Source organism: Entelurus aequoreus, linkage group LG04, assembly GCF_033978785.1.
Source record: "Entelurus aequoreus isolate RoL-2023_Sb linkage group LG04, RoL_Eaeq_v1.1, whole genome shotgun sequence".
NCBI lineage: Eukaryota > Metazoa > Chordata > Actinopteri > Syngnathiformes > Syngnathidae > Entelurus > Entelurus aequoreus.
This window is the reverse complement of record NC_084734.1, coordinates 12,264,764-12,284,985: the sequence shown is the minus strand read 5'-3', so window position 1 is coordinate 12,284,985 and position 20,222 is coordinate 12,264,764. Positions and strand designations below refer to the sequence as shown.

General features: G+C 39.8%; 1 protein-coding gene across 1 annotated transcript; it reads right to left on the bottom strand.

Moving 5' to 3' along the window:
- Nucleotides 1-285: 285 nt before the first annotated feature.
- On the bottom strand, nt 286-16,200 carry zgc:162144 (RD3 domain-containing protein). The gene is made up of 3 exons (XM_062044238.1): nt 16,052-16,200; nt 9,685-9,998; nt 286-1,376 (listed from the first exon to the last, which is right to left on the bottom strand). The coding sequence occupies exons 2-3, from the start codon at nt 9,996-9,998 to the stop codon at nt 983-985; spliced, it is 708 nt and encodes a 235-aa protein (XP_061900222.1). The 5' UTR covers nt 16,052-16,200; the 3' UTR covers nt 286-982.
- Between the last annotated feature and the right edge of the window lie 4,022 nt (nt 16,201-20,222).

Genomic DNA, 20,222 nt, shown 5'->3' with positions numbered 1-20,222 from the left:
TATACAAAAATTTTAAAAAAGGGACTTGCTTCAGCAGCACAATACTGGTGCTGTAGTTGTAGGACAAAACCTCCTCAGGAGTTTCAACAACACCCGAAAATGGCAGAAAATGCATATTTTTGGAAAAATTTTGTTCGCTAAAATGTCGTATGGGGGGGACCCTTATACAAAAATTTTAAAAAAGGGACTTGCTTCAGCAGCACAATACTGGTGCTGTAGTTGTAGGACAAAACCTCCTCAGGAGTTTCAACAACACCCGAAAATTGCAGAAAATGCATATTTTTGGAAAAATTTTGTTCGCTAAAATGTCGTATGGGGGGACCCTTATACAAAAATTTTAAAAAAGGGACTTGCTTCAGCAGCACAATACTGGTGCTGTAGTTGTAGGACAAAACCTCCTCAGGAGTCTCAACAACACCCGAAAATGGCAGAAAATGCATATTTTTGGAAAACTTTTGTTCGCTAAAATGTCGTATGGGGGGGACCCTTATACAAAAATTTTAAAAAAGGGACTTGCTTCAGCAGCACAATACTGGTGCTGTAGTTGTAGGACAAAACCTCATCAGGAGTCCCGACAAATGTGCGTGACATGTTTTTTTGTTGGGTGAAAATACTTTTATACTATTTTGATTTCAACTTTAATTTCATTTCATGCATGTTTTTGACTAAAACAAATGATTATACTCTGGTCGGTGGTGGAGCAGAAAGGGGCTAGGAACACATTGGAAGGAAAGTGTCCGTTCAGCGTGGAAGGAAGGGGCGGGGTGATCATTTTGTGTGCTGAAAATGATGGAAAGCGTCCCTCCACACTGTGGTCGACATTGAAATGGCCACGAGACATTCAACACTACTGCCTGGCTGAAGTGGATGGTGCAATTTGTCATGTTTCATGTGTCAGGTAAACTGATGAATGGGACCATATGTATGTTTGCAGTAAAATGAAGCGCCCTATTTTTGGTGACCTGTGACCCCGCCCCCATCTTCAGCCCTGTGCACTTTGCTCCAAAGGTGTGATCTCCGGCATACTCTGGCTCCTCCCCTTCCTGAACCTGGCCTTAATGGCCTCCTCCTCCCCGTCCCGTCCGTCCTCGTCGTCATCCTCCTCCTCCTCGTCCGACCAATCCAGCTGCTGCTGCAGGTTCCCCCTGGAGCCCCTCGGCCCGCTCCCCCCGAAGAAGCTGCCCTTTTGGAATTTGGTGCGGAAAGTGAGGAAGGAGAGGCTCTTGCTGCGCTGCTGCTTCATGGAGGCGTGCTCTCGCATGTGGACGCCTCCTTCCTCTGACCTCAGCTCCTCCAAGCGGTCACGCAGCACCGAGCGGAACAGACGGGGGACCTCCTGGACCTCGGGCTCCATCTGGGACACCAGACTCCGGAACCTGCCGTGGAAATATATACGATACATGATATATAATATGTCATTTCAAGCTACATGCTGTAAAAATGTTTCTGCTCCGCCGCTCCCAGTCTGTGGAACGCGCTTCCTGACCACCTGAGGGCACCACAGACTGTGGATGCTTTTAAAAAAGGCTTAAAAGCCCTTCTTTTTAAAAAAGCCTTTATTTTTAGATATATGCGTTAGATATACAGTTGTAGTTTTTATTTTTATTTATTTTATTATCTTTTTATTCATTTTTTTAATACACTGTAGCACTTTGAGGTTGTTTGCTTCATGGAAAGTGCTTTTTACAAATAAAATCTATTATTATTATTATTATTATTATCACATTTACAGCAAATGACTAATAATTTACAGTTATTTACTGTGAAATATCTTTACAGCAATTTACTGTAATTGCAGAGCTGTGGTTTTATGGTTAATTACAATAAACTACAGTAAAGTTACAACTAAATTGTAATGTTATTGCTAAATACTCTCTCGGTTTAACAGCGTACGATAATGATGTGCGATGCCACTGATTTTCTCTCCGATCCGATACCAAGTCAAATTCAGGCGAGTATCGGCGATACTGATCCGATATTTTGTGCAAGCATGTCTGTTAAAACTTTAAAAGTTGTGTCATTTTAAACAAATCTATTTTAAAAATGTCAGAAAAAAGTTTTGTCTTTAAACATATATAATATCTGTTTTTAGCATTTAAAAAAATATATATATATAAATATCCAAATGGCCCCTTGTGTAAAAAGTTTAGACACCACATCTAAAATATTAGTTTAGTTAGTTAATTAAATTAAATTTGTTAATTAAAAAATAAAATAATACTAGCTTGTCAATTAATTTGAAAAATTTCAACTACCATAATAAACATAAACATTAATATTTTCACACAGGCAGAATTTTTTGACACTAGGTTATGCAGTTGAACAACCGTGTTATTATTATTTTGTGTTAGATTTTACATTGGGAAAAACCATAGTAAAAATATAAGAAAAAAGAGCGAAAACATAGTTGTGTCATTTTAAATAAAGACATATCTATTTTAAAAATGTCAGAAAAAAGAGCAAAAAATTGGAATGTCATGAGAACAAGCTGAACTGTTTAAACTATTAATTAATAATAATATACTTAGTCACCTATAACACAAAGTTTTGTCTTTAAACATATATAATATCTGTTTTAGCATTTTTTAATTTTTTTATATATAAATATCAAAATGGCCCCTTGTGGAAAACGTTTACACACCTGATCTAAAATATTAGATGAGTTAGTTAATTAAATTAAATCTGTTGATTAAAAAATTAAATAATACTAACTTGTCAATTAATTTGAAAAATTACAACTACCATAATAAATATAAACATTAATATTTTTGTACAGGCAGAATTTTTTGACACTAGGTAATGCAGTTGAACAACCGTATTATTATTATTTTGTATTAGATTTTGCTTTGGGAAAAACCATAGTAAAAATATAAGAAAAAAGAGCGAAAACATAGTTGTGTAAATTTTAAATAAAGACATATCTATTTTAAAAATGTCAGAAAAAAGAGCAAAAAATCGGAATGTCATGAGAACAAGCTGAACTGTTTAAACTATTAATTTATAATAATATACTTAGTCACCTATAACACAAAGTTTTGTCTTTAAACATATATAATATCTGTTTTAGCATTTTTTTTTTTTAAATATAAAAAATATCAAAATGGCCCCTTGTGGAAAAAGTTTAGACACCTGATCTAAAATATTAGTTTAGTTAGTTAATTAAATTAAATTTGTTAATTAAAAAAAATAATAATACTAACTAGTCAATTAATTTGAAAAATTACAACTACCATAATAAATATAAACATTAATATTTTCGTACAGGCAGAATTTTTTGACACTAGGTTATGCAGTTGAAGAACCGTATTATTATTATTTTGTAATAGATTTTGCATTGGGAAAAACCACAGAAAAAATATAAGAAAAAAGAGCAAAAACTAAGAAAATAATGAATAATAATATTCTTAGTCGCCTCTAATACAAAGCTGACACAATAGCATTTTTAAAAAAATCAAAATATTAATATGGCTTCTGCATACTTTGATTTTTCTTGGTGGAAAAAGTATGGACACCCCGGAACAAAAGTTTTAAAAGTATCGATATTTCAATTTGAGGATACAGATCCGGTATCGATATTTCAGTATCAATCCGCACACCAGGAGTACAAGAGTGTGCGCCCAACCTCTTTGGAGACAACTCAGTTTGAGTATATTTGTGGTGATATTACAGATGTAGCCAGGTGGCAAAAAATTTATTTTACAATGTAGTTCCGAGGGGACTCCACTAGGGGTCAGTGTGGCGTCTGTGGTGTTTGCCACTCTGCAAAGGCGCGAGACCGCAAAGAAGCCGGAGTTGGGTGAGAGCTGAGAAAATGAAGTTGGACTCAACTCGCAGCTTTGGGAGGTAAATATTCCTAATAAATAACAAATAATATGTACTATAATGATAATAATAATACCAAATGTTCTGTGGCGCTATTAGTTTCATATGTGTGGCTTTTCCATTTTCCACTTTTGTTACGGAAACATGTGTACTTGTGTCGCTACTTCAAAGGTCATTCAGGAGATTTTGGACAAATAAGGTAAACATCTCTTCAAGCGTGTAAAGTTCTTTGTAAGTTGATATTCAAATGTAGGTACCAATAACATGTTCTTGTAAGTGCGGTTGTTTTTATTTTGTGGCCAAACAGCTCCATTTGTGTTTCGTCGGACATCACATGGACAAAGATAAGACCTTCTGGAGGAAAATTCTGTGGTCAGATGCAACAAGAATGGAGCTGTTTGGCCACAATACCCAGCAATATGTTTGGAGGAGAAAAGGTGAGGCCTTTAATCCCAGGAACACCATACCTACCGTCAAGTAATCTACACGGTCTTTCCCAGCTAATAACACTACCTACAAGGGTGTGTGATTCCACCTAATCAACCATAGATCTCATTCTCACTTCAGACCGGCCTAAAATAAAAAATAGTGGGGTCATGATCTGTGGTCTTAGCGACCACTATCTAACCTTCTGCACTCGCAAAATAGCTAAACCCAGAGCCAATGGCCACATAACAGCCCAATCCAGATCCCTTAAAAAATACTCCAGTGATAATAAAAAACTTTCCTCCAGAAGGTCTTATCTTTGTCCATGCGATGTCAGATGAAACACAAATGGAGCTGCTTGGCCACAATACCCAGCAATATGTTTGGAGGAGAAAATGTGAGGCCTTTAATCCCATAAACACCATTCCTACCGTCAAGCATGGTGGTGGTAGTATTATGCTCTGGGCCTGTTTGGCTGCCAATAGAACTAATGCTTTAAATGGGACAATAAAAAAGGAGGATTACCTCCAAATTCTTCAGGACAAGCTAAAATCATCAGCCCGGAGGTTGGGTCTTGGCCGCAGTTGGGTGTTCCAACAGGACAATGACCCCAAACACACCTCAAAAGTGGCAAAGGAATGGTTAGGTTGTCTTGAAGAATTTGGAAGTAATCCTCCTAATTTATTGTCCCATTTACTCTCTGTAAAGCAGCAGTTCCGTTGGCAGCAAAACAGGCCCAGAGCATAATAAAACCACCACCACTTGACTGATTGATTGATTGAGACTTTTATTAGTAGGTTGCACAGTGAAGTACATATTCCGTACAATTGACCACTAAATGGTAACACCCCAATAAGTTTTTCAACTTGTTTAAGTCGGGGTCCACTTAAATTGATTCATGATACAGATATATACTATCAGATATATACTAACATCATAATACAGTCATCACACAAGATAATCATCAGAGTATATACATTGAATTATTTACATTATTTACAATCCGGGGTGTGGGGGGGAGGGTTAGGTTTGGTTGATATCATCAGTCATCAACAATTGAGAACAGAGAAATGGATATTGAAACAGTGTAGGTCTGACTTGGTAGGATATGGACAGCAAGTAGTGGACATAGAGAGAGAGAGAGAGATCAGAAGGCATAAGAAAAAGTATCTACATTTGATTATTTACATTTGATTATTAACAATCCGGGGAGGGTGTTAGTTTAGGGTTGAAGTTGCCTGGAGGTGTACTTTTACTTTTTGCGGTTTTGAAGGAGGATAGAGATGCCCTTTCTTTTACACCTGTTGGGAGTGCATTCCATATTGATGTGGCATAGAAAGAGAATGAGTTAAGACCTTTGTTAGATCGGAATCTGGGTTTAACGTGGTTAGTGGAGCTCCCCCTGGTGTTGTGGTTATGGCGGTCATTTACGTTAAGGAAGTAGTTTGACATGTACTTCGGTATCAGGGAGGTGTAGCGGATTTTATAGACTAGGCTCAGTGCAAGTTGTTTTACTCTGTCCTCCACCTTGAGCCAGCCCACTTTGGAGAAGTGGGTAGGAGTGAGGTGGGATCTGGGGTGGAGGTCTAGAAGTAATCTGACTAGCTTGTTCTGGGATGTTTGGAGTTTAGATTTGAGGGTTTTGGAGGTGCTAGGGTACCAGGAGGTGCATGCGTAATCGAAAAAGGGTTGAACGAGAGTTCCCGCCAGAATCCTCATGGTGCTTTTGTTGACCAGAGAGGAGATTCTGTAGAGAAATCTCGTTCGTTGGTTGACCTTTTTGATGACCTTGGTTGCCATTTTATCACAGGAAAGGTTAGCCTCTAGAATGGAACCTAGGTATGTGACCTCATCTTTCCTGGTGATAACAATGTCACCCACTTTTATGGTGAAGTCATTGACTTTCTTAAGGTTGATGTGGGACCCAAACAGGATGGATTCTGTTTTACCCAAGTGTATGGATAGCTTGTTGTCAGCGAGCCAGGTGGAAGTTCTACAGAGCTCAGCACTGAGGATTTTCTCCACCTGTGACTTGTCCTTGCCGGATACCAGCAGGGCAGAGTCATCCGCAAACAAGAACAATTCACAGTCGCATGCTGATGACATGTCGTTTATGTATATTAGGAACAGTAAAGGCCCTAATATACTGCCTTGGGGGACTCCACAGCTTACTGTGAGGGGGGGGGGGGACACGGTGCCGTTCACCTCCACCACCTGTTCCCTCCCCTCCAAGTAAGATTGCATCCAGCTCCATGAGGTTTTATCAAATCCGATTGCTCTGAGCTTATCCAACAGTATAGCGTGGTTAACGGTGTCAAAGGCCTTCTGAAGTTCCAGCATGACCATGCCGCAGTATTTGCCCGCGTCCACCTCATGTTTGATGTGGTCGCTCAGATAGAGAAGGCATGTGTCAGTGGAGTGGTTAGTTCTGAAGCCGGATTGGAATTTGTACATGAGTTTATTAGTGGCAAGGTAACTATCGACCTGTTCATAAACTATTTTCTCCATTACTTTCGAAATGGAATTGAGAATAGAAACAGGTCGGTAGTTGCCAGGTTCCAATTTGCTTCCTTTTTTAAAGAGGGGAGTTACTCTTGCTATCTTCAAATCTTTTGGTACTTGGCCTTGTGAAATTGAGAGGTTTATTATGTGCGTGATGATCGGGGCAATGATGGAGGCAGAGTCCCTGAGGAATCTGGAGGGGATATTGTCAAGGCCGGTGGCCTTGTTTGGGTGGAGCGCGCTCAATCTTTTAAGCACCTCATCAGCTGTGACCATTTCTAATTTGAAATCATCGTTGGATACTCCTAGCTTTCTGTAGAAGGCTTTAATGTGTTCTACACCAAAGCGACCAGAGTGGTGGGACAGCTTGTTGACTAGAGTTGCGGCTATGCTGGTGAAAAAGGCGTTAAGTCTGCTTGCTACCTCCATTTTGTCTGTAATGAGGGAGTCACCCTCCTTGATGCTGATGTTGGTGAGTCTGGTTTTAAGTTTTTGGCTGCAACCGGGAAGCTGGTTGTTGAGAATTTTCCAGAGCTCACGTGGCTTATTTTTATTTTCCTCTATTTTGGATTCAGTCAGGTTGGTTGTCTTATTTCTTAATTTATTGCATTGCTTTTTGAGAGTTGAAAGGAGTGATTTGAGGTTATTATTATTGGGTTGTTTATCTACTTCGGTTTTACACTTTTGGTATTCGGAGTATTTTCTGTCTCTGTCTTTTATGGCAGCTAAGAGGTCCGGATTCATCCATGGTTCAGAGCGGGCTTTGATCCTGACTGTTTTCACGGGAGCCATGTCATTTAGTATCTTTAGGAACGCTGTTTTGAAGCGATCCCAAGCAACATCGACCAGGTTGCTCGCGAGCACAGGGGACCAGTCCCACTCATCTAATTTTAAATTGAAATTGTCACTGGAGTATTTTTTAAGGGATCTGGATTGGGCTGTTATGTGGCCATTGGCTTTGGGTTTAGCTATTTTGCGGGTGCAGAAGGTTAGATAGTGGTCGCTAAGACCACAGATCAGGACTCCACTATTTTTTTATTTTAGGCCAATCTGAAGTGAGAATGAGATCTATGGTTGATTGGGTGGAATCACACACCCTTGTAGGTAGTGTTATTAGCTGGGAAAGACCGTGTAGATTACTTGACGGTAGGTATGGTTTTCCTGGGATTAAAGGCCTCACCTTTTCTCCTCCAAACATATTGCTGGGTATTGTGGCCAAACAGCTCCATTTTTGTTTCATCTGACCACAGAACTTTCCTCCAGAAGGTCTTATCTTTGTCCATGTGATGTCAGATGAAACAAAAATGGAGCTGCTTGGCCACAATACCCAGCAATATGTTTGGAGGAGAAAAGGTGAGGCCTTTAATCCCAAAAACACCATTCCTACCGTCAAGCATGGTGGTGGTAGTATTATGCTATGGGCCTGTTTTGCTGCCAATAGAACTAATGCTTTAAATGGGACAATGAAAAAGGAGGATTACCTCCAAATTCTTCAGGACAAGCTAAAATCATCCGCCCGGAGGTTGGGTCTTGGGCGCAGTTGGGTGTTCCAACAGGACAATGACCCCAAACACACGTCAAAAGTGGTAAAGGAATGGCTAAATCAGGCTAGAATGAAGGTATTAGAATGGCCTTTCCAAAGTCCTGACTTAAAACCTGTGGACAATGCTGAAGAAACAAGTCCATAACAGGAAAAGCAACACATTTAGTTGAACTGCACCAATTTTATCAAGAGGAGTGGTCAAAAATTCAAGCAGAACCTTGTGGATGGCTACCAAAAGCGCCTTATTGCAGTGAAACTTGCCTAGGGACATGTAAGCAAATATTAACATTGCTGTATGTATACTTTTGACCCAGCACATTTGCTCACATTTTCAGTAGACCCATAATAAATTCATAAAAGAAGCAAACTTCCTCCTCTCTGAGCTGCCACCTTATCGTGGCAGAGGAGTTTGCATGTCCCAATGATCCTAGGTTGTCCGGGGGCTTCCATGCCCCCTTGTAGGGTCTCCCAAAACAAACAGGTACTAGGTGAGGGATCAGACAAAGAGGAGTGGTCAATGCGGACGCTGTATCGATCCGTTGTGGTGAAGAAGGAGCTGAGCCGGAAGGCAAAGCTCTCAATTTACCGGTCGATCTACGTTCCCATCCTCACCTATGGTCATGAGCTTTGGGTTATGACCGAAAGGATGTGGAAATAAATGAATGATGCTTCCCAAATGCCGGGTGGCGGGGCTCTCCCTTAGAGATAGGGTGAGAAGCTCTGCCATCCGGGAGGAGCTCAAAGTAAAGCCACTGCTCCTCCACATCGGAGAGGAGCCAGATGAGGTGGTTCCGGCATCTGGTCAGGATGCCACCCGAACGCCTCCCTAGGGAGGTGTTTCGGGCACGTCCGACCGGTAGGAGGCCACGGGGAAGACCCAGGACACGTTGGGAAGACTATGTCTCCCGGCTGGCCTGGGAACGCCTCGGGATCCCCCGGAAAGAACTGGACGAAGTGGCTGGGGAGAGGGAAGTCTGGGCTTCCCTGCCTAAGCAGCTTCCCCCGTGACCCAACCTCGGATAATTGGAAGAACATGGACGGATGGATGGATGGATGGACGGATAAACGGATGGATGGATGGATGGATGGAACCAAACTTCATGAATGTTTTTTGTGACCAACAAGTATGTGCTCCAATCACTCTATCACAAAAATAAGAGTTGCAGAAATGATTGGAAACTCCAGACAGCCATGACATGATGTTCTTTACAAGTGTGTGTCAACAACACAAAGGACAAGAATTACAGTGTTTTACCCTGAAAAACTGTTAATTGCTGCAAAATATAACGGTATGGTTATTTTTCCAGTCCTTTGTTGTAACGTATTTCCTGTAAAAGTATGTTGAATGCTGCGGTGTAAGGATTCATGACGCAACAGTCTTCAGTCCTCACCTGACGATGACAGGACCGCACTGGGCGGGCGGGACCTTGGCGCAGAGGTCCTGCAGCTCCAGCAGGTCATTGGGGGTCAGCTGGTAGGGCTGCGGGGTCTGCACCTTGGCCAGCCAGCTGTAGTCGGCTGCGGAGGAGGAGCTGCGGCGGCGGCGGCGGCGGTGGCCCTCTGAGGCCTGTTCCAGGCGGATGCGTTCCGTGCGCTTCACCATGGCGCCCAACTCCAGCATCAGGGTGTTGGTCACCAGCTCCTCGGCGCTGCGCTGGCCAGGAACCTTGGGCTCCAGGGAGAAGACGGCTGACCAAGGAAACATCTGGAAAGGACCATCAGATGGGGCTGTTCTTGCTCACTTACATCTTGTATTTAATACAGAGTAATGTCTTTGTCATTTAAATACTGTCGTGGGCGTGGCTTAGATGTGCCAACTTTTTATTGTGCCTATCAGCCAATTGTAATTTAGCTTCAATGAATTCTGCCCAACAACAAGTGGACACACCAATTACAGTTGCATCTACTGTTTGTTTTTATTATTATATTTAATACAGAGTAATGTCTTTGTCATTTAAATAATGTCGTGGGCGTGGCTTAGATGTGCCAACTTTTTATTGTGCCTATCAGCCAATTGTAATTTAGCTTCAATGAATTCTGCCCAACAACAAGTGGACACACCAATTACAGTTGCATCTACTGTTTGTTTTTATTATTATATTTAATACAGAGCAATGTCTTCGTCATTTAAGTAATGTAGTGGGTGTGGCTTGAATGTGCCAACTTTTTATTGTGCCTGTCAGCCAATTGTAATTTTACCTCAATCAATTATGCCTAGCAACAAGTGGACACACCAATTCCAGTTGCATCTACTGGATGTTTTTAAAAAAAATTATATTTAATACAGAGCAATGTCTTTGTCATTTAAATAATGTCGTGGGTGTGGCTTGAATGTGCCAACTTTTTATTGTGCCTGTCAGCCAATTGTAATTTTACCTCAATCAATTATGCCTAGCAACAAGTGGACACACCAATTTCAGTTGCATCTACTGGATGTTTTTAAAAAAAATTATATTTAATACAGAGCAATGTCTTTGTCATTTAAATAATGTCGTGGGCGTGGCTTAGATGTGCCAACTTTTTATTGTGCATTTCAGCCAATTGTAATTTAGCCTCAATGAATTCCGCCTAGCAACAAGTGGCCACACCAATTCCAGTTGCATCTACTGGATGTTTTTTTTTAAATTATATCTAATACAGAGCACTGTCTATGTCATTTAAACAATGTAGTGGGCGTGGCTTAGATGTGCCAACTTTTTATTGTGCCTATGAGCCTTGATGAATTCTGCCTAGCAACAAGTGGCCACATCAATTACAGTTGCATCTACTGGTTGTTTTTATTATTATATTTAATACAGAGCACAGTCTATGTCATGTAAACAGTGTAGTGGGCGTGGCTTGGATGTGCCAACTTATTATTGTACCTATCAGCCGATTGTTATTGAGCCTTGATGAATTCTGCCTAGCAACAAGTGGACACACCAATTCCAGTCGACATTGCTGCAGCTACTAGATATTTGTTATTTTTGTATTTAATACAGAGCACTGTCTTTTTCATTGTGTCATTTAAACAGTGTAGTAGGCGTGGCTCAGATGTGCCAACTTTTTTTGTTTGTGCCTATGACCCAATTGTTATAGAATAGAATAGAATAGAATAGAATAGAATAGAAAGTACTTAATGGATCCCTGGGGGAAATTCAGCACCATAGTTCGCTCACAATAGACAATAATAACTATAAATAATATAATATATATAAATAATATAAATATATTCTACATATACTCTACATTTAAGTGCAGTCAAGGAACATATGCATTATACTATATATATTGACTCTCGATGAATTCTGCCTAGCAACAAGTGGACACACCAATTACAGTTGCATCTACTGGTTGTTGTTTAATTTAATACCGAGCACTGTCAATGTCATGTAAACAGTGTAGTGGGCGTGGCTTGGATGTGCCAAATTTTTATTGTGCCTATGAATTGATTGAATTAATTACCATGAATTGATTAACGTGGACCCCGACTTAAACAAGTTGAAAAACTTATTCGGGTGTTACCATTTAGTGGTCAATTGTACGGAATATGTACTGTCCTGTGCAATCTACTAATAAAAGTTTCAATCAATCAATCAATGAGCCAGTTGTAATTCAGCCTCAAGGAATTCTGCCTAGCAACAAGTGGACACACCAATTCCAGTCGACATTGCTGCGGCTACTAAATATTGTTATTTTTGTATTTAATACAGAGCACCGTCTTTTAAACAATGTAGTGGGCGTGGCTTAGATGTGCCAACTTTTTTTGTTTGTGCCTATGAGCCAGTTGTTTTTGAGCCTCGATGAATTCTGCCTGGCAACAAGTGGACACACCAATTCCAGTTGCATCTACTGGTTGTTGTTTTTATTATTATATTTAATACAGAGCACAGTCTATGTCATGTAAACAGTGTAGTGGGCGTGGCTTAGATGTGCCAACTTTTTATTGTGCCTATCAGCCAATTGTAGCCTCAATGAAGTCTGCCTAGCAACAAGTGGACACACCAATTCCAGTCGACATTGCTGCAGCTACTAGATATTTGTTATTTTTGTATTTAATACAGAGCACTGTCTTTTTCATTGTGTCATTTAAACAGTGTAGTGGGCGTGGCTTAGATGTGCCAACTTTTTTTGTTTGTGCCTATGACCCAATTGTTTTTGAGCCTCCATAAATTCTGCCTAGCAACAAGTGGACACACCAATTCCAGTTGCATCTACTAGATGTTTTTTTAAAATTATATTTAATACAGATAATTTTATTTGTCATGTAAACAGTGTAGTGGGCGTGGCTTGGATGTGCCAACTTTTTTGTTTGTGCCTATGAGCCAGTTGTTTTTGAGCCTTGATGAATTCTGCCTAGCAACAAGTGGCCACACCAATTCCAGTTGCATCTACTAGATGTTTTTTTTTTAAATTATATTCAATACAGAGCACTGTCTATGTCATGTAAACAGTGTAGTGGGCGTGGCTTGGATGTGCCAACTTTTAATTGTGCCTATCAGCCAATTTAGCCTCAATGAATTCTGCCTAGCAACAAGTGGACACACCAACTCCAGTCGACATTGCTGCGGCTACTAAATATTTGTTATTTTTGTATTTAATACAGAGCAGTGTCTTTTTCATTGTGTCATTTAAACAGTGTAGTGGGCGTGGCTTAGATGTGCCAACTTTTTTTGTTTGTGCCAATGACCCAATTGTTATTGAGCCTCGATGAATTCTGCCTAGCAACAAGCGGACACACCAATTCCAGTCGACATTGCTGCGGCTACTAAATATTTGTTATTTTTGTATTTAATACAGAGCACCGTCTTTTTCATTGAAACAGTGTTGCGGATGTGGCTTGCATATGCCAACCATTTTTTGTGTGCCAGTAAGCCAATTATGATTGAGCCTCTTTAAATTCTGCTTAGCAACCAATTTCAGTCTGCTTGCATCTACTACATCAGTTAATCTCAAACTGTGGCACATGTACCACCAAGTGGTACGCGGCCTCCATCTAGTGGCACGCCAAATAATCACCTGATTAAAGTACAGTGTTTCATTTTCTTATGTTCAGACTTAGTGTTACTGTTCAAACTGTGTGTAATGTTAACGTGGCCAAAAATATGAAATACACTTGTTAAAAAAAAGAAGCTTTGTTTTTAATAATTACTTAGGCCTACTATGCTACTGTATTTCAATGTTGGTCATTATGGTAGTACTTGGAGAGCCAAATACCACCTCAAACGTTATATTATAATATTATTGTGTTTATTACAGAACCCTGTGTTTGGCATGTAAACAGTGTAGTGGGCGGGGCTTGCTATAAGCCAACTTTGTATTGTGCTTATGAGCCAATTATAATTGAGCCTCTATGAATTTTGCTTTGCAAAAATGGACACATTTCTTTAAATTATTATTATTTTTTTAAGTTTAATTTCATACAAATATTATAATAAATATAATTATTTTATTTTATTTTGATCATTTAAGGCAGGGGTGCCATTCGCGGCCCGCAGGTAATTTTTTTAACGGCCCCACGGCACATTCTAAAAATACGATTAAAAAAAATAAAAAACATAAAAAGTGGTATAAAAGAGCAAACAAATGACAAGAAAATGTTGCTATGTTGACTCTAATAACACTAAGCTGTCATGCAGGCTGTTTTTTTCTTTAAAAAAAAAAAAAAAGAATCAAAAACAATGTTATTATGAATTATTAACCTATTCAAGGATCCAATTACGTCACATTAAATATTCCACTTTGAGATATTTTTTGGGGAAAATGTTGCATATTTTGTGTTTGCCATATAAAAAACTATGTTTTTTTGGTTTTTTTTAAAGAAGGGCCTAAAACGAACCAACAAGGAACATAATAAACAACAATAAAAGTTATAATTGATGGATAGATCTGAAGTTGATCTCGAGACTATTGTGTTAAAAGTTTAAAAAAAAAATGTATGATTAATTTTTTAACACTTTACTTTGCAGGACCCTTTTGGATCCCCAATAATTTTAGTGGGACTTTTTTTTTTTTTTTTTTTTTTAAGTGTCATTGCTCAAAAAATAATAATACATTAAAATCAATGTTGTTATGAGTCATGTTATGAGCTCCAATTATTGTATAATCTGAAATGTTCCACTTTAAAATTTTATTGGGGGAAAATATTGCATATTTTGTGTTTTTTCCATAAAAAAACAAGAGTTTTCTTTGACAAAAAGGGCATACAACTTAAATCTTTAAATAAAACCAACATTATATTGACATATATACCTAATGTTGATCTAGATCAGGGGTCACCAACGCGGTGCCCGCGGGCACCAGGTAGCCCGTAAGGACCAGATGAGTAGCCCGCCGGCCTGTTCTAAAAATAGCCCAAGTAGCAGCACTTACCAGTGAGCTGCCTCTATTTTTTAAATTGTATTTATTTACTAGCAAGCTGGTCTCGCTTTGCCCGACATTTTTAATTCTAAGAGAGACAAAACTCAAATAGAATTTGAAAATCCAAGAAAATATTTTAAAGACTTGGTCTTCACTTGTTGAAATAAATTCATTCATTGTTTTACTTTGTTTCTTATAACTTTCAGAAAGACAATTTTAGAGAAAAAATACAACCTTAAAAATGATTTTAGGATTTTTAAACACATATACCTTTTTACCTTTTAAATTCCTTCCTCTTCTTTCCTGACAATTTCAATCTATGTTCAAGTAAATGTTTTGTTTTTTATTGTAAAGAATAATAAATACGTTTTAATTTGATTCTTCATTTTAGCTTCTGTTTTTTCGACGAAGAATATTTGTGAAATATTTCTTCAAACTTATTATGATTAAAATTCAAAAAAATTATTATGGCAAATCTAGAAAATCTGTAGAATCAAATTTAAATCTTATTTCAATATCTTATGAATTTTTTTTTAAAATTTTTGTTCTGGAAAATCTAGAAGAAATAATGATTTGTCTTTGTTACAAATATAGCTTGGTCCAATTTGTTATATATTCTAAAAAAAGTGCAGATTGGATTTTAACCTATTTAAAACATGTCATCAAAATTCTAAAATTAATCTTAATCAGGAAAAATTACTAATGATGTTCCATAAATTATTTTTTTAAATTTTTTCAAAAAGATTCAAATTAACTAGTTTTTCTCTTCTTTCTTTCGGTTGAATTTTGAATTTTAAAGAGTCGAAATTGAAGATAAACTATGTTTCAAAATTTAATTTTCATTTTTTTCGTGTTTTCTCCTCTTTTAAACCGTTCAATTAAGTGTAAATATCATTCATTATTAATAATAACAGAGTTAAAGGTAAATTGAGCAAATTGGCTATTTCTGGCAATTTATTTAAGTGTGTATCAAACTGGTAGCCCTTCGCATTAATCACTACCCAAGAAGTAGCTCTTGGTTTCAAAAAGGTTGGTGACCCCTGATCTAGATATTTAAACTTTGAATGATAATAATAGTAATACTAAATAATGACACATTTTTTATATATTTTTTTAACCTAAACCCTATGGGGTCCCCGGGATCAAGCCTGAGTGGAGGCCTGAATGTATATTTTTTATACATATATTGCATTGTTTAAAAAAATTAAAAAAATAATCAAAATGGCCCCTGCTTGCTTTGATTTTTCAGTGTGCGGCCCTCGATGGAAAAAGTTTGGACACCCCTGAATTAAGGAGTTATTTTGAAAAAAAAAAAATGAAAATTTTTTTTGCTTGAAAGTTAAGCGGTGGTGTAAAACAACATGATAAATGTCAGGGCTGTTTACCATGACATAACAAGTTTACATTTGAAACCCTCACCTTGCATTCACCTCGCTGTCAATCCCGATCTTCCTCACGTATCGTCTGCTAGCAGCCAGGTGTCCTGCACACCTCCATCAGCAGAAGCGAGTCCTCGGGTGTGGCACCTGTCTGCCTTGCTACCACTCTCAGGCGGTCCCCGGCAGACAGTGTGGATGTGCGCAGTTTGTGTGTGTGTATTTATGTTGGTGTGTGTGTGTGTGTGTGTGTGTGTGGGATTGAGAATAGACATAATCTTGTCATGAGTGTGTGATGAGGTGAGTGCACACCAGGGTGAAGAGTGTATGATGGAAGTTGTATTGGCCATAATTCATGTGTTGGCATGATAAATGCACTTTTTGGGTGATTTCATCTTGAGTGGAAACAGACGACATAAAACACGGCACCATTTGGGAAGCATCATTCATTTATTTCCACATCTCGGGTGATGATCCAGCATTGCGTAACCACTTCTTTTGTAATCCCCCCTCTCTGTTGGGACCCGCTAGTCGTGGCTCCAGACTGTGAGTCGGTCCCTGGGTTTCTACACCACTCAGCACTGAGCCACCAAATCCCAGATTACGTTCAAATCCATGAGAGCCTACCTGGAATAATGGCTGTTTATCATGGCGATTATGATCTAATTAAAGGAGCCTCGATTGTGGCTGCATGGACAATTGTTTACAAACCCCGAAAGCAGTGAAGTTGTCACGTTGTGTAAATGGTAAATAAAAAGAGAATACAACGATTGGCAAATCCTTTTCAACTTATATTCAATTGAATAGACTGCAAAGACAAGATACTTAACGTTCAAACTTTGTTATTTTTTGCAAATATTTGGAGTTTGATGCCTGCAACATGTTTCAAAAAAGCTGGCACAAGTGGCAAAAAAGAGTGAGAAAGTTGAGGAATGCTCATCAAAGACTTATTTGGAACACCCAACAGGTGAACAGGCTAATTGGGAACAGGTGCGTGCCATGATTGGGTATAAAAGCATCTTCCATGAAATGCTCAGTCGTTCACAAACAAGGACGGGGCGAGGGTCACCACTTTGTTGACAAATGCCTGAGCAAATTGTTGAAGAACAACATTTCTCAACCAGCTATTGCAAGGAATTCAGGGATTTCACCGTCTACGCTCCGTAATATCATCAAAAGGTTCGGAGAATCTGGAGAAATCACTGCACGTGAGCCATGGTATTACGCACCTTGCATCCCTCTGGCTGTACTGCATCAAAAAGCCACATCAGTGTGTAAAGGATATCACCACATGGGCTCAGGAACACTTCAGAAGACTACTGTCAGTAACTACAGTTGGTCGCTACATCTGTAAGTGCAAGTTAAAACTCTACAATGCAAAGCCACAGCCATTTATCAACAACACCCAGAAACGCCGCTAAGATGGACTGGTACAAAGTGGAAAAGTGTTCTGTGGTATGACGAGTCCACATTTCAAATTGTTTTTGATAACAGTGGACGTCGTGTCCTCCGGACCAAAGAGGAAAACAAAACATCCGGATTGTTCTAGGTGCAAAGTGTAGAAGCCAGCATGTGTGATGGTATGGGGGTGTATTAGTGCCCAAGACATGGGTAACTTACACATCTGTGAAGGCACCATTAATGCTGAAAGGTACATACAGGTTTTGGAGCAACATATGTTTCCATCCAAGCAACGTTATCATGGACGCCCCTGCTTATTTCAGCAAGACAATGCCAAGCCCCGTGTTACAACAGTGTGGCTTCATAGTACTACGATGACAAGCAATAATAATACTGAAATAAACTGCAACAAAAAACAGTGCAATAAACAGCAATAACAATGCAATACATTTTTAAGATGCAACATACGCATCACATCTTTCATATAATCGACAGTATTACCGGTTTTCTTATTTTTTATTTATTTTAAGCTCTGGATCGCTCTGCCCCTCCATGTTCGAACTGCTCCCACAGTGGAGTGTTTTAAGTCTCGTCTTAAGACCCACTTTTATTCTCTGGCTTTTAACACCACTGTCAGGCTTGTCACTGACAGTTTGTTCATGTTTTAATTTTTCTTCTGGGTTTGTGTTTTATTTCCTGTCAGCGCTCTTATTTTGGTTCAGTTTCCTGCTTGTCTTCCTGAGCGCTGTTTTCCCTCACCTGTTCCCGAGTGGCAGTCTGGCACACCTGGTGGCAATTGCCAATCAGGCCACTATTTAGACCTGCCTCGCCCTCCAGTCAGGGCTGGAGTATTGTTTGCTGTATCCTGGGGACTGTTTGCTGTATCCTGTATGCTGATAGCTGTTTGCAGCTTGCTGTCTTCTAGTTCCTAGTTTCCTGTTCCTGGTTCCTGGTTTGTGTTTTTCCTGAATTTTGGACATTAAATTATGTTTTCCTGCACCAAGCCTGCCATCTCTGCATCTTGGGGTTCGTCACCACCTGCACTTGACAGAATACTCCAGCCAAACACGAACCCCGCGGAGATTTCTATGGCGGAGAGGCTTGACAGGATCTTGGCGCTGATGGCCGAATCGAGGAAAAGTTTTGCCTCCTTTCAAGCTCCCTCCCACCCATCCCTGTCGTCTGTGAGTCTCTTTGGGGACATCTTGGATCCGTCCCTTGAGGGTGGGGGGCTACGAGTAGCTGTGCAGCTGGGGAGGCACAGCTACTTCTCACCCCAGTGGATCTGCAACAGACGGCGCCATCCTCTTCGGTGGGCCAGCAGACGGCGCCATCCTCTTCGGTGGGCCAGCAGACGGCGCCATCAACTCCGGTGGGCCCTCCCAGGCCGGCAGACGAGCCGCCTGCTCCTCTGGCTCCGCCCAGGCCGGCAGACGAGCCGCCTGCTCCTCTGGCTCCGCCCAGGCCGGCAGACGTCTTCCTCTTCCCTGTCGGGCCGTGCCACGGCGTCTCCAGCATCGTCGCCTCCGCGACCTCCAGCCGGCCTGACGCGTGGGCGGCCATTAGGCACCAGCATGCAGACCTCTCGTCGGCCACGGATGTGGTCGTTCTATGGGCGACTGCCAATTGCGGCGGCGTTTAACTCGCCGTCGCCACCTGACTCTTCCCCAACACTTGGCCTGGCGGCCCACCGCCTTGTCCTCCCTCCGCCCTCCCTCGACTTCGGACTTTTTTGTTTTTTCTAGAACGTCTGGTATCCGTTTTTAGAAGGGGGGCTAATGTCAGGCTTGTCACTGACAGTTTGGTTATGTTTTAGTTTTAGTTTTTCTTCTGTGTTTTATTTCCTGTCAGCGCTTTAATTTTAGTTCAGTTTCCTGCTTGTCTCCCTGAGTGCTGTTTTCCCTCACCTGTCCCTGAGTGGCAGTCTGGCACACCTGGTGGAAATTGCCAATCAGGCCTCTATTTAGACCTGCCTCGCCCTCCAGTCAGGGCCGGAGTATTGTTTGCTGTGGACTGTTTGCTGTATCCTGTTTGCAGCTTGCTGTCTTCTAGTTCCTCGTTTCCTGTTTGCTGGTTCCTGTTCCCTGTTTCCAGTTTGCCTGTTCTTGGTTCCTGGTTTGTGTTTTTCCTGAATTTTGGACATTAAATTATGTTTTCCTGCACCAAACCTGCCATCTCTGCATCTTGGGGTTCTTCACCACCTGCACTTGACAACTACGTGAGTTGTGTGATCCTCTGTGTTTTTAAATGCTTATTTCTATGTATTGTTTTAATTGGTTTTATCCTTTAAAATCGTTTTTAATCATTTTTATTGTTATATTGTTTTTATATCGGTTTTATATTTTGTTTTTATTCAGTCATTGGTGAAGCTAAGGATAGTATTTGTATCTTAATAATTTTGTGCAGCACTTTGGAAACATTTTTGTTGTTTAAATGTGCTATAAAAAGTTGATTGGATCGAATTTTGTTTATTATTCGGTCAGTGGTCAACAAAATAAACAAACAGTTTTACATAAATAAACAGTTGTACATTCATAAATTGACATTGTTACAGACCAAAAGGGTTTGGGCTGAAGTTGAGCAGTTATTTCCCCTAACCCTATAAACAATCTCAAATACAAGATGAGCTTCATAGAAATATAAAATGTTATTTACACAACATAAACCCTGTTCAAATATATACACAGTAAAGACATGTGAAATATCCCTGTACACGTGTTGGTTAAACATTTGTACCAATTATATACTATATACAAACAATTATACTTTCATTATTATTTAAATCCCACATTTAGTTTTGTAATGAACATTGA